The 15518-nt window shown below is 40.9% G+C and overlaps 1 protein-coding gene across 2 annotated transcripts in view; it reads right to left on the bottom strand.

The window, feature by feature from the left end:
• Positions 1-2671: 2671 nt before the first annotated feature.
• cntn3a.1 (contactin 3a, tandem duplicate 1) overlaps positions 2672-15518 on the bottom strand; it is a 73445-nt gene continuing 60598 nt past the window's right edge. For both annotated transcript variants that reach the window (XM_071516334.1, XM_071516333.1), the window contains exons 13-22: positions 9513-9630; positions 8922-9080; positions 8596-8745; positions 8433-8503; positions 7509-7743; positions 6358-6473; positions 5865-6051; positions 5212-5324; positions 3924-4092; positions 2672-2766 (exon numbers count right to left, since the gene is read on the bottom strand). In XM_071516334.1, the coding sequence (XP_071372435.1) occupies positions 2672-2766; positions 3924-4092; positions 5212-5324; positions 5865-6051; positions 6358-6473; positions 7509-7743; positions 8433-8503; positions 8596-8745; positions 8922-9080; positions 9513-9630 (1413 nt within the window). The remainder of the gene's footprint in view (positions 2767-3923; positions 4093-5211; positions 5325-5864; positions 6052-6357; positions 6474-7508; positions 7744-8432; positions 8504-8595; positions 8746-8921; positions 9081-9512; positions 9631-15518) is intronic.

Raw genomic sequence — 15518 nt, 5'->3', positions numbered from 1 at the left:
TGTGAAGATGTAAAGCAGTTAATGACAATGGGCTTGATGTACACTAGGGGGCACCAGTTACCTAAAAGAAGAGAGCTTTGCTACATGTTTCAACATCAAGCATACCCAGCTGAAATCCTTATCATCATTCATCACTAAGGGGCAAAATTCTCCAAATCATCCTTGGATCAACATGTAAGGGCAAACTTACCTCCCTCTGTCCAGAAAGAGCCTACTCTTGGAAGTCTGACAAGTAATCAACCAGACTGTGATTAATCACAGACACTTGGCTGTGGCTAAGACAGCCGGTGCCAAAGCCTGATTGGACGACCTCTGGCTGACCCTTAAACCTAGCCCACTCCTATCTGTACAGAGCCCTGTCTGCAGTTACATCTCTTTTGCTCTGCGCTGCTCTCCATTGCTTGGTGCTGTGTCTTTGCTGTACAATGTACTTGCATTCCTTCTAAACGAATAAACAAGATAGAAAAGAACTAGGTGTTTGGTGTCTTCCACATATCTTCATTTGTTGTTATATTATATATTTGTGTTCTACCTTTTCAATCATTCAATCATAAAAATTTCTGAAAGTATGGCAAATTCACATCCAATGTATTATAAGGTGTTTGGTTTCATATACTGTATATCAATAATTGTGGTTTTGCTGTGCCAGCTGCCTTTGTTCTGCATCTGATTTTATGGTTAAGGATAGGGAGATCATTTGTAAATTGAACATAAATGTCATACCATAATTTAGGAAAATTTGATAATTTTCTATACTACTACTTGTGTCAATCCACACTCACCTACTCTTGCAGTAAAGTTATTTTTAAGCAGCAGTTAAAATGCAGTTAAAATGTCAGGTTATGTGGTGAAGTTGTCCAGGTTGTTTGTAAATTATATAAGATGAAGTTAGAATTAAGCATTAAGCAGAATTAACAAAAATTCAAAATTGTATTATGTGAATAACCATCTTCTTTTCAGCTGACCTTCAAGCACAGACATGCCATTGCTATAATGGTAAATCATTCTGACAACACTTATTTGTATAGTGTAACCTTGGTATCAAATTAAAGGAAGCAATTCACATTTTTAATTCCACTAACTTCTGTTTGGAATGTTGAAATGATTCAGAGTTAAATTTGTGATTAACCTGTGCAAAATACCATCATGTTTGAAAAACCTTCAGTGTACATGACACAGCATGATGAAGAAATAGCACTTTCATTTGAAATACATGAACTGTTGGCCATGTCAAAGAAGGGAAAGAGGAAAATGGCATTATGTTTATTAAAAGCAGGTTGATCCATTCAGACATCCTAAGCAACGTAGGTACACCGACCATTCTCATGCCAAACAGCAGTTGACAGTAAAATGCCACCCCTACTTTGTATTTAAGCTATGTTAGAAAAGTCAATAATCACTGCCACTTGTACTGTATTACAATGCTGATCATGAAAGACATAGGAAAAAGGCATGTCGTCTTTGAGCCCAAAAGGCCCAATAATACAACCCAAGAAAGGACCAAAAATGAAATATGATCCAAACATACTGTACGGTCTGTTATTGATAAATTATTGGAGGATGAGCCATAATACAATGTGGACAAAGAAAGGAGGAAAATAAATAAAAATGCCACTTGAATAATAACAACATGGACAATAATCATAAAGACTTAAGGCTCATTTGGGACCTGAGGATTTCATACATACAGTGTACAACGATGCGGCTCACACTGCTCAGCGTGCCTTTGTTATGCACTTATCATGGAAGGATGAGGGAAGGAGGCGGCACATCGATTAATCAACACAATTCTGCTGTTCACAATGGAAGCCAATTTGGATGTGTACAGTCTGTCGTTTCTTGTAATGTTACAACGGGTGGAAGAGAACCTTTTTGGCTCAAAACCTTTGGTTCCAGTCAATTTCATGACAATTCTGAGGTGATGTGGTGTCACATAAAAGCAAGAAGAAAATCTAGGCAAGGTACAAAGGTCCCAAAGTATGGTTTGTCATAAAGCAATGAGGCTTGTGAGAGTTCCCCGTTTTTTTGGCAGGGATTAGTAACAGAGTTGGTTTTACTTCTTAGTCAGTGCAGTAAGCTTCCCAAAGACAGTCCAAGGGGGGGGAAGGGAATGACTTCGACCATTTCTTTATGTGTGCACGTCTTGAACCAAGCTCAAATACAACTTCACCCACATATGTACGAGCTATGTAAGTGCTTCATGTCATCCATCACCAGTTAGCGACAGATAGAATTCCTTCATCCAAGAAAAGTCCAAAGATACATATCCGTCCGAACAGAATTCACAGGATCCCCCGTAGGAAACATACACATCCTATTGTGCGTCATACATCACCTTGCCTCTAAGGTGAAAACCTTACGAGAATATCCACTGGTAGGAAGGGAGCAGAGAAGAAAAAAATTGCTTCAGAAAGACTGCAGTCGAGTCACGATGTCCTTTCAGTTCCATAAAAGCAGCTTCTGAAAGAGACGGTTCCTTTCAATAACTCCTTTAGAAAGGTGAGGGGAAAGAAAAGATCTTCTCCACAAAGAGATCTTTGTAGGAAGAAGAGGAAAGAGACATTGGGGTAGGGGAGCAGGTGGAGAGACGGCTGTGAGCCTCTTTATGTCTTTGACCTACAGTTTCTCCTTTTAATACGCAGCTGTAGTGCCCGGTTCCTGGAGATGTTTGTCATAGTACAGTCCTGGCTGTGAGGATGATGGGGGCCACTAGGTTGAGGAAGGGAAAGGCTGAGGGCTCTGGGGCTGCTCCAATGGCTATGGAACCTGGAAGGCACATTGAGACATAGAAATCAAAACCCAACAGGTATTTTTGTTGCATGCTTAGTGTCTAGTCGAAGTTGGTTACAAGTAAATATAAAAAGTGTTTTGCACACATGGGTTTTGAGTACAAACTCTCAGGTCTCACATAAATAGCCACAGTACAAAAAATAAGCCAATTATAATTTGGATGCAGTATGGGGTATAACAGCATGGTGTAAGTATGCAAATATATCAGTAGATGGCACTGGTACACTGTACTCTATTTTGGAGCTACCTGCATTTCATTTAAAAAAAGTACATCTTTACATTTTAGGCATTTTGTTGACACTCAGATTAACTTGAGAAAACCTTGAAGACTTTAAAGGAAGAATCCACCCCAAAACACTTAAACACTGTTAAAAAAAAACATTGGCTATTAGCAATGTATCTTGCATTTCTGGGCCCATTTTGTTGTTTGGTGGTGTATTTTTCTGTCCAAATGGAGACAACGTGACGTCACACCAAGATAATTCCATTGCGGATATAATGAAAAAAGAAAATATTTCAGCTACCTGGCACATTATTGTCAGTCCCTCCGAATCAAAGAGCAAGTGCTTCTTTCTAGACTCACCACTTTGCACTGACATTCAACAATCCTACAGGGAGAAATCCATCGTAGAAGAGGCAGAGATACCAATTTCTCCACCGACAGTAGCCTCAATAGACCAGAATGCAATGCAGCCACAAGACATGTCACATTTCGGGCACCATGAAGGGCACAGCCATGATCATAGACACGACCCAATGTTCAAATAGTCGGCTAGCTAACTGTATTTATGTGCTCACAGGCCAAATTTTGATTGAAAGCAACATGTTCGCACTCCTCCTCTGGGTGTTGTCAAACGTCATTCTGGGAAATGTAGGAACTCACTAACTGAATTAGAAGTAGATGAGGCAGGTTGAGTGGGCACACCAATAAAGTAAATTACAACACTTCATCACAAAGTAAGGAATGCACTGAACATCACAGATTCATGATATCTAACAGTGTAAGAGCATCCAAAGGTGGATTTTTCCTTTACGACTCAATACTTGATCAAATGACTTGCTAACAAGGATATTTTTTGCAGTGAGGTCTCACAACCTGAGACAGAATGCTTCATGGTCCCAAACTGTCTCACCTGCTATCCTGGGGATGGTGATCTGGCGGCTGCTGCTGCCCTCCCCTCCCTCACTGAAGGGCTTAATCTGGATCACGTAGTCCTGGTTGACTGGCAGCGACAGCTCCAGGGAGGTGGTGTTGGTCTCCACCACACTGGGACGGCTGTGTTTGTCCTGGCTGTACATGACCTACAGGAAAGCGAGAGAAGGGCAGATGATGACGTATAGCGGTGCATGGTGCGGAGTCAATGCAAATTCAGTGTATGGTTTGAGTGCATTCTTGTTGATGCACCGTGAAAAGCTGAGTTTTGAGTCTCCTTCAGACGGCTTTGTGAGATGTAGGTATGCTGCACCGCTTTCTGAAACTGACTAAGCTGAATTTTGGGTATCCTCATATGATCGTGTTAGGACAGGAGGAAGGAGAGACAAGGGGAACGTAGAGATGCATCAGTCCGGATTTTTTCAGCTGCTTTTTGACTCTAGCTTGGGGATGCACTCGCTCTGCCTATTTTAACATACAGTAAGCCCTACATTAATGGGACTGCTATTATGCGGGAACCGTACAGAACTGAGAATAACAACCGATCCTGATCCTGTTTTCTGGAGGTGTATTCATTTCACCGAGATGTGCTATGACTTTACGTGACTCGGACCCAGATTTGACAGTTAACACATAATGTAGGAAGCTGCAAATTAAACATGTTCTAACAGGTGTGGAGGCTGACGGGCCAAATGACACTTCAGAAAAAACAATACATAATATTATTATGACGTTAAAACTATATTTCTATAACAAACCAATTCAGTATGACAACCTGGCAAGATGAAAACAATGGAAACCTACCGGGAATATGTGAAGATACTCCTCAAAACAGCTGTAGTTTTTTCTATACGGCATATTGTATAGGCAGTTATGTGGCTGAGATTACAGGGAGGTGAGTGTTCGTAAGGGCTATCAAGGGACTGTTTCTGCAAAAATGATTAGGGCTATATAGCAATGCAGGCCATGATTCACTTCCAATTCAAATGCAGTTGTTAACATGCTGTGAGAAGTGGATGCTTGCTTACTCTAAACGATACGATCAGTGTATTTATACAAATATGAGTGCAGTCAAAACTGGCAAAAACATTCAATATAGTCTTATAAAGTAAGTGGACCGGTTGACAGTCTGTCAAGGCTGTAAGTCTCCTTAGAGTCATTCCCTGTTACATTACAATCTATAAAACCACTCACTCGTCATAGATCTGCAGCAGCCACATCCCTAATCCCCAATCCTCCAGAGGAATGTAAAACTCTCCCCTCCTTACCTTATATCCCGTGACCTCAGACTCGTTCTCCAGGGCGTGAACTTGGTCCCACCTCAGGATGACCTTGGAGTTGGAAGTGTCCCACATGATTTTGACTGGGGCTTGGCTAGGGGCTGGGAGGTGGGGGGGCAGAGAGGGAGAGGAAGAGGGGGAAGGAAAACAACAACACACCCGATCAATATACAGTAAGTCCTGAACCAACTCAGCGTGAAGGAGCTTTCTCGTGATCAGTTTATCATCCCACTGTTGGGAGCTAGCAGTGACTCCTGGAATATGTGTGTGGGAGTGAGAAGTGAGTCTTAAGTGTGTGTGTGTGTGTGTGTGTGTGAGAGGGAGAGGAGAGGAGAGGAGAGGAGAGGAGAGGTGGGGAGAGTGAGGAAAAGTGTATAACAGTTGAAGACAGGCTGTGTTTCTACTGTGATGACGATTTGTATTATTAACCTTTCTTTAACAGCAGAAGTTACACTGCTGAGAGCTGAAGTGCTCTTCTGTACATTTACTACTTTAACTCTAATTGGTTATAAAACGGTGATGAACTGGACTGATGAAGTGCACCTGCAGCCAGAGATTAAAAAAACAGTGAAAAACAGAAGGAAAGCAAAGCACAAAAACAGAGAGTCCATGTAATATCTTTTAAGCGAGAGAGTACTTACGTGGTTTCTTGGTTGTGACATTGACGATGACGCTCTGCGGTCCCACCCCGGCACTGTTATAGGCCCGGAGCGACAAATAGTAGGTACTGCTGCCCTCCAGATCCCTAATGAGCACTGATGTCCTGTTCCCCACCGTCCTGAGCACACTGGCTGCGTCCTGCTTGTCCCTCTCACCCCAGTACCGCAACTAATGACACACAATAAAAACACACAGATTATTATACTTTCTCAGCATACATCATCATTATCAAAACGTGCAACTGTAACATTACACATGTGAGTATGATTCCTGCGGGGCTTCAACATGCTCATGCAGCTTACTTCCTGAATGCACAATCGGACGCTAGACAGCACCACAAAAAGGTCAATTGCAAAAAATAAACAAACAGATAAATAAATAAATAAATATTCAAATGCCACAAGCTGTTGGTTCTATCCATTCTGTCCATTCTATTTGTTCAATTCCAAATGTGTGGGCGTGTGTTGGCTTGACCTCGTAGCCCAGGATGCGTCTGCGGTTGTTGCTCCAGGCCAGGGGCTTCCAGGTGACCTCCACCTCGGACGCCGACACACTCTTCGCCCTCAGCCGCCCCGGAGCTCTGCTGGGCTCTGAGAGGCGCACAGGAAAACCAAGATGGAGGGAAGAAGGTATGGAATCACTACGCCCACCTATACAGTATAACTGAACAGAGTGTGTACAGTGGCTTCATCCAGTTTCTTTCTCTAACTGTTACTAGGTGAAGAGGGCTGCGACACAAAGTCCTTCTGTATGGAAGTAATAAACTGTTGATTGCATTGGAATTTGTGTCATGTAAAAGATGTTTGTGGTAAACCAGTGCATGATGTTCAGGATTTTTACAGCTAGGATTTGGCATTTGGCATCATGACTGTTTTTCAAGATTGAACAAGCAAATTTTCCAGTGTAAATGTGTACAAGTGTAAATACGTGTTCAAGTTTCAGCAACAATTATTTGGAGTTGACAAGAGTTGATTGCAGAGTTTTTTGTCCACTCAAAGAGCTCATATGGCTCTGGGGTAGTGGGTGTTCAAAACTACCTAAAAACATAATCTTTGCACAATCGTAAAATCTGTAGACTCCTGCACACTTTTCATTTACAAGGGTTTAATTTCAAGACACACTTGACTGAAACATGTCTTGAAGTAAAGCCCTTGTAAAGTGAAAACAGCATGTGGGAGTCTACAGATTTTGTTTAAAACTACCTGTACACTGCAAAAAAAACCAAATCAATCTTAACAAGCTATTTAGTCTCCTGTTGAGTGTTAAATAATTTTTCTTAAAAGAAGTGTAAAAATCTGCCAACAGGATGAGACCATTCAACTTGTTTCCAAAGCAAATCGACTTGTTTTTGAATAAACTGACATTTTCTTGAAACGAGCGGAGTGGTCTTCCTAATTCTGCCTTCTATTTTGTTGCCAAACAAGTGAAACTTCATTGCAAACAAGTATAATTACCTCACCCTGTTGGCAGATTTCTTCACTTGTCAGAAAAATAACACATCTCAGCATGAGATCACATTGCTTTGTTAAATTAACTGGTGGGTGTGGACTTATATAATCACTGGCATAGTGTTGATCTTTTAATTAACACTGTTGATTTTGCTGTGCAGATGTTATGTTGCATACCTTCCTCAGCTGAATAGATGGTGGTCACTGGACCAAAAGGCCCTTCTCCCTTGTTGTTGTACACCCCGACTTTGACTTGGTAGGGCGAGAAGGGAGGGATGCTCTCATTCTTGAAGACGTATCTCGAGGCGTCGGGGGACGTGACGGCGGCCTGCATCCAGCCCTGCGCCCCGTGTGGGCGGAACGCCACCACATAGCCGAAGCCCGGGCCGCTCTGCAGCTCCTCAGGAACAGGCTGAGGAGGGACGAGGGGAGACGGCTCAGAGGGATGACTCAGGATAGTAGGGCATGACTAATCTTAAAGATATTAATACCAACAAGAAATGCAGCTATGTATGGGTTAGGGCAATTTGAATAGTGCTGAGGGTGGTACTTTTGAGTCTGCTAACATGTACTTATCACTGTGTCTGATTAAGTGTTACTGAGTTATTCTTGATATGTTCAGACTTCACATTAAAGGGTTTGAACCAAGCGGCCAAAACCATGGGTGAATTTTGAAGCCTATAGCAAGTGGGAATTCCTCTAATATCCACTAGGGGCTGACTCCAAAAACACCCCAAACCCGGCCCAACTTCATGCAAGTCAGTGGGACCACAACCCAACTTCTCGTCATAAATATAGTCAATAAATTTTTTTGACAAGAGGTTATGGTCTCAGTAGCTAATTTTACTTCTTCTAATGTCCTTGCGATTTTCGAAATAATTGTGTCGTTAACAGAATATAACGGATATAAAAGGGGTTGTTTTCCTAGTGATTGTCAAAAAATCTCAAGTCTAATAATCAAGTCTATGGTTTGAACAATTAAAATTATGCCAAAAGTCCTAGAAAAAAAAAAATGTACAAATGTTTCAGCATTCAAGCCATTGTCAGTGACCTTTTATTACTGTTATGTATCATATCAATAATATGCAAATGCAGGTTTACCTCCCAAGTGATGACCAGCTCTGAACGACCGCCACCTCCGCCATTCACTCTGGATGGAGTTATCCTGGGAGCTGCCAGATCAACCATGGTTTCAGAAGCATGTATACAAGTAATTCATATCAGTGTTAGAACTGGAGGGAATGACAGAAGTTGTGATACATACGCATTTCTTTGGTGCGGGCCTTTCTGGAGGGTTTGCTGGGTTCTCCTGTTCCTATGCTGTTGGTTGCCAGCACTCTGAACTCATACTCCACCCAGGGACTCAGGTCAGTGACGGTGGCTGACAGCTGCTTCCCCCCCAGCAGCTCGGGAACTGAGAGACACCACAGAAATAACCTTTCATCAAAGTCCTGCGAGCTCTGCCACTGCTGGCGATGTGTTATTTACTGTCATCTCATTTCATGTGTGATGTTTGGAAGGCATACCAGGTTATTTATTTATTTATTTTTTCACATTCATGCACCCAACACATACAGAGACCAAGCCTACCGGTGGTAACAGCCTGCCACCCCAGAGAGAAAGGCGTTCTGGCCTGGATGGTGAAGCTGAGGACGGGGCTGTGGTTGTCCAGCCCCGGGCCCCAGGACAGAGAGGCGGTGGTCTCCGTCATCTCGGTCACCTGGAACTCCACAGGGGGGCCCGGGGGACCTGGGAGAATAATTAGTCACAGTTCATTCACACCGGATGATATATATATTGCAGATTAATGAAGACAAGAGGTAGAAGAAAGTCAGATACGGAGTGGGAGGATAATTATTCATGCTTACATTTGATGTAATAGATTGATTACATCTGATACTGGTAGTAACAGCTGCTAACAATTTCTTAAGCTAGTTTGTCGTATTGAAATGCAGCTGATTCCACCTCAATGTTTGCTACATTAGTGGCAGTGAAGTGAAAAAATGTTTAATTGTAACTTGCAGATGGATTTGTTCTATCAGATGTATTTCTGCTAATCTCATTTTACAATTTTTTTCAGAAGCGCAGTTTTATTTATAGTCTAGGAATGGAATGAGGAACATAATGTGTATTGTAGGGGTTTATATGGGAAAATAAAGGGCTGATACTTTATATCTGTACCTCTGACTACCACATCAGTGGCAATAGACACGCTGTCCACTTTGGTCTGAACGGCACATGTATATTTCCCAGCATGCCTTAGCTGAATGTTCCGGATCATGATGTCACCAGCCGAGCGCTGTCAACAGAGAAGGTAGAAGAATGTGAAATAGGAAAATATTAGAACTCCAGAGTTGCAAAATGAAATAAAAGCACTCCAAATATGAGCGCAATGTCACAGTGATTTCTTTTGGCATTCAGTGTATTAAATAATGGAAGAGAAAGTTATGATACAGGTCCAAGGACACAACAAATGACTGAGTGCAGGATTTCACGATGAATTATGAGGACACTTCTTTGTGAGGAATTAAAAGGCTTCTTTCAGTCCCATCCCTTTTATTCAACTCATTCCATTTAGTCTATAGACGCCCATTCAGTGCCTAATGCATTATTAGCTTTGAACTTTAAAGTCACAGCTAACGCTAAGTTTATGTCTTATCTGAGAAGGGACTGTGAAACAGGACGAGGCTCATGGCTGTGTTTCAAACAGAAGGCAGCTGCTGCCTTGCTGTCTCGCGAGGCAGCAGGCAGCAGGTGTCCTTTGGAGGCAGCGTTTTTGTATGAAGGCACCTGTAAAGGTGTCTGGATTAAGGCGGACTTCCAAGGCAGCAATGCGTCGCGACAGCATGACATCGCCAAATACTGGCAGCTGCCGTCCGTCAGTTACAGCGGTTATACTGCCACATGTTGGTCATTTGGAATAACTGCTTATATATTTTTTAGTGATAGTATTCAGTATAAATTTGAATTTTATATAGATTTAATAAAATAGCTAACGTTATTACTATAACAGCCACAATAGTGTAAAGATTTACAGAACATTTACTAACTTAAATAATACCCAAGAACTACAATTAAATATTTAACAATTCAAATGACATATCTTCAGCAACTACTAGGTTTACTTTTGATAACCCTTTCATTGCTTAGGCTGCAATATTTTTTTGCCTGCTTAAAATTTTAAATGTAGGACTTTCACTTATACTGGTAGTTATACTGCAATTAATAGGCTATTTCTACTTTTAATAAAAAACATTTCAAGTACTGTTTCTGCTATGAAATAATCAACCATTTTTATAATGATTTTTGTACTTTATTTGAACATAAATATATAACCAATAAAAAATAACTACATATCTACATAACAAAACACAATTACACTAATGCAACTATATATAATAGTTATATATACAATAGTTATACAATAATAGTTATATATACAATGTACAATAACTAAACTATATACACAAAAGTTGATGGGTGCCATTGATGGATGTCACATCTGCATCAAACCCGCTGGAGAGACAGAAGCTTGGTCCCTTCCATCCAGCTGCAGGCGTATGTGACCACAGATCCAAGTCCAGTGCAGTGTTTCCCACAGAATTCAAAAGTATTTGTGGTGGTAGGTGGGTTGGCATATATTGTCAATATATAGGCTAGTATCAATAAAGGATCCCATTACCTGGATGGCTGAAAAAATATCTAATGTACTCCATTTTAAATAGTTCCATTTGTCAAACAAATAACTAACCTGTATGTATCTAAAGTACTTTGTGTCAAAGATAACATAACTTAAAAATATAAACAGTGCTACACTGTTCTGTTTGTTGCTTGCTTTTGTCTACAAGGTGAAGAATAGAAATGTGACCCCTTTTACAGAGAAATCTGCTTTTCTACCCCTCTGCCCTGCTACATCTCTCTGTGCTGTCAGTCTCACCTGTATCTTTACATAGTTACATTACTAGCCTGTGACTTTATTATCTACTCTGTTTTACTGCTCAGCAGCTCCTCTGGTCCAGACTGTCCTGCTCCTCCTCAAGACGAGTCCTTTTCCTTCTTTGAAAATATTTTTCAACATTAATCTGGATTGAGGGAGCAAACATTCAGAGTCAGAGTTAAAAAGTTAATAATAACATTATCAGTCCACTCCGTGGATACTAACTAGCAGCTAGGCTATACAGCGTGCTAATCTCGGAAACTCAGCTGTATTCCGAGTAACGTTAACTGTTAGTTCTTCTTTTCGGGAATTCAGTCGGCCGTCTTTTTGGCGTCGTTCTCTCGGACAGATTAAAAAAAAAAAAAAAAACGCTAAAATGGGTCACCAAATATACTTTGGCGGCCGTCAATATACCTGGGCGGCCTGCCCAAGTAAAGTCTATGTGTGGGAAACACTGCAAAACACTGATAATTTGTCGGTGTATCCACCACAGGATACCTTCCCTCTGGGTGATGGAGGGTATCCATGCATGGAGGCCCATCTCCCTGGTGACACCTTATAAAAACCCAGTCAGAGGAGTGGCACAACACAGGTTAATTTATTAATTATTTTTCCATATGTGAGTAAAGTATGTGAAAGGATTGTTTGCGATAATCCATTTTAAATAAATACTTACCTGGCTTGACAAGTTCAATGCCCATCATGCTAGAGCTCGCTCTGTCTTTGAGCTAGCGTTTGGTATGATGAAGACCAGGTGGAGGGCCATCTTCCTCCACGCACTGGAGGTGGACACCACTTCATCCCTGATGTTGTCATGGGTTGTACAATTCTGCACAACATCTGTGTGAGCAATGGGGAAGTCCTACCAGTGGAGGATGGAGAAGGAGGCGATGGAGAGACAGTCAGTGGCAGTGACCTGAGAGACCAAATTGCTGCTCAGCTGTCTGCCTTGCAGGACGTGGGCGACCATGACTATTTAAGTATTTTTTTTTTTTATTATAGGAGTAATAGCAGTTGTAATGGTAGTAATAACAGTAGTAGCAGTAATAGTAGTAGCCTAGTAGTCAATAATAGCCAACTGGTAGAATTTAGGGATGGGAATGTTTTCAATACTAAACAACAAAAAGTGCTTTTGTCAGCTCAACTTACTTCCATCCATTCAGGGCGCTGTTTTTTGCCCCGTGAAGTCTGGACCAGTCTATAGTCTGGACCTGCATCTGCCGGACCTTAATAAAGGCAGTGGTATCCTCCATCGACCCTTTGAAATGGTGAAGTTCAATAATGGTTAACCAACGATCAAACATTGCGTATTAAATAAATAACAGTTTAGGCTATAACTTACTTTAGGCTATAATTCAATGGTCTGCTTAGTAAACTAACATAACAGATAGGCTAACCTAAAAAAGTCTGTTTTCAGTGAATCCGAAAGTCGGAGCAAATTTCTTAAATAAGCATTATACATCAAAAGAGAATGGATATTCAGTGACTAAACTGTCTGTTTCTCGGTAGAAAAAAATATGAGGTTAAAAAAATAACAATAACTTACATTTGTACACAAACTCTGGGCTGTTGCTCGCCATTTGTTTTTTTTTCTGTTGGCGCAGTGGAGCGGACGCACGGGATTGTGGGATATCTTGACCAACGAAGGATACGTCTATGCTGCCTTCAAAACGTGCCCAGTTGGAGGCACCTCAGCAGGCAGCATTTTTTGTAAATATTCAATTGAGACATGACTTGATGCCTCTCTACCTCCGAAGGCTGCCTGATTAGGCAGCATTTTAGCCATTTGACACAGCGCCAATAATAATTACTTTGATGTATAACCAGGGACAGATAAAAATTCAGCTGCTGCTTGTCATTCCCTCTTCGGAAACCCCCTGACATCATTAAAATGTTTTAACTGGGGATAGGATGGGTCACAGATCAGTCAGTTTGGTGAATTTTATATACAGCAGAAAAAACAACTCTTCTTAAATCAAATGAGACTCTGGAGAAAGTCCTACAAAATGCAGTAAAAAGTCCTTGGCATTCTCTGCCCATAGTACATCATGTCTGTGCATACTGTCGCCTACTGCAAAGTCCTATGCAACACCATCTCTGTGTATTTTCAGTGTGCAGTGAAATGCATTAGCTGGGTTATTTTTGAAATGATTTATTGACAGAGATGGGTTAGACTGAAAAAATACTGGGCAAAATGTTAACTGCAATATTGCATAATTCAACAACAGTGTATGGAGACTTTGTGGATTTGTTCATTTTCAGTCCAGTATTGACATTATTTTTGACTAGTTTATCCACTGCTGAGTTAGAGCCCAGTTATATGGAGCAGAGTCTGTGGTGTTGAGAATAGTGTGTTGGGCCTCTTTGCTTTGAGTTTGACCTAAAATATTCCACAGCTGTACTGGCTTGTGACATTGCTGCTCACATGGAGCCCAGTAGCTTACCATTGAAAACTGCATTCGTTTTTGCTATATCTGTTTCAAATGTCCTGTAATTTCATGACAACAGTTTTTCCAGATGGACGCTACATGTTCCATAAGTCTTATCTACAACACCCCTATTCACAGCTGTTACAGCAGCATGACTGCAGCACTGGCAGTAACAATTAGCCCTCAAACAAAGCGAGGAACATGCAGTCCATTTGGAGCTCCTGTTTTTATACAACTTAAAAATGTTCCAAACCTGACGAGGGATGGAGTTGTAGAAACTTTGCAGATTAGCATATATTAGGGATTCTACAGTGACACTGAATACGAGCCCAGTTTCCTGGGGCAGCCTGGAGAAAAGCTGCTTCAGTGTTACTTCTATGTGTGGTTGGTCTAAATATTGCCACAGGCATGTAGTATTCACACTGTGCAATGCTTGTCCGTTATACTCCCAAACAGCAGACCTAAACGATCCTGCTGGAGGGTTTTGTACAGTAACTCTGCGCTGTGCTATCGTTTCGAGAGTGAATTTGAAAATCTCAGCAGCGAGACATAATTTCTAATTGACCAAAATTAGTTCAAAGTGTTTTTTTCCCCCATTCACACTAAGCAATAACACAATGCTCAGGGAACTTGTTACTACATGTTTAGTTCAAGTGTTTTATTATATTTATTCACATTTGTACATGATTCAGCTGTTATTCAGTTTGCAGTGTGTGTCGGATCAAGCAGGCATTTGTTTGTTGTTTGTAGTTCAGAGCGTTTAGGTTTTTTGACATGACATCTCACCTCTATTTGTAACAGAGAAATTTGAACTTTTACACTTGAACACTGCTTTGTAACATTGTCTAGGAGTAAAAAGGAGAATCAGACACTGGGATTGATACACTTAGGGGGAGCAGTACTTGGCTGGCAGCTACATTATGATGATGTCTAAAAGCCCATGACTCACTGCAATGGCATGTTACATTTAAGCCCTATTCTCTTTGAAAGAGTTCACAGCAGACTTCATCTGCTCAGTCATTTATACTGAAAAGCATGTCTGTTGCCATAGTTTCTCTTTCTCAAAAAGCTCGCACACAAATTAGTCTTACCCCATTTTGGCCTCTACATAGAGATAATGAAAATTGAATGAAACCGTTTAATGACTGATCGCAATTAATATGTCACTAGTTTCCTTAGCACAACATGTCAGCGTCATGTCAAGTGTATGGTGCAGGGGAGTCAAGTGCTCAAATGAACTAAACACAATTATAAAGCTCTTGCTGCTGTTCATGATCACAGTGAATGCAGAATCAACTGGAGGTGATAAAGAAACCAGGACCTTATAATTGCTTTTCCTAATTAAAAGAGAAATATATTCGATGCTAGATGATCAAATGTAATGCATGGCTGAGCATTGAATCATGAATTCCTTGGGCGCTGCTTTTGTCAATGGAGGAGGTGTTATCAACAAGCGGAACAGGCAAACACAGAGCCCGCTTGTTAATTAAAAAAAAAAACCCTAATTTGATATGATTCATAATGAACGCTGATTCAATACTCGGCTTCATGGAAGATGCAGCTGAAAGTAAGCTGTAGTGAAATGAAAGTTAATGTGTTGATCATCATTCTAATGGCGCTCATTTGGCTCACTCTGTTAAAAAAAAACTAGAAATAACCGCCTCGTGGTTGTATGCCTCCGCCAATAAACTTTGTTTTATCATTGCAAGGACAGTCTTTATTTACTGAACATATGTAATTAATGTGATTATTAGGTCAATTTAAAGGATTTTGGTGTCTGCAAAAGTAAGTGACAGCACTTCCACCGTTTTTGTAGAATGA

The sequence above is a fragment of the Centroberyx affinis genome, unplaced genomic scaffold (assembly GCF_046629955.1).
Source record: "Centroberyx affinis isolate AG114_WGS23_722 - 3 ecotype Tasmania unplaced genomic scaffold, CSIRO-AGI_Caff_v1 ptg000398l_1, whole genome shotgun sequence".
NCBI lineage: Eukaryota > Metazoa > Chordata > Actinopteri > Beryciformes > Berycidae > Centroberyx > Centroberyx affinis.
The sequence above is the reverse complement of the archived record's forward strand: the minus strand, read 5'-3'. Positions and strand labels throughout refer to the sequence as shown.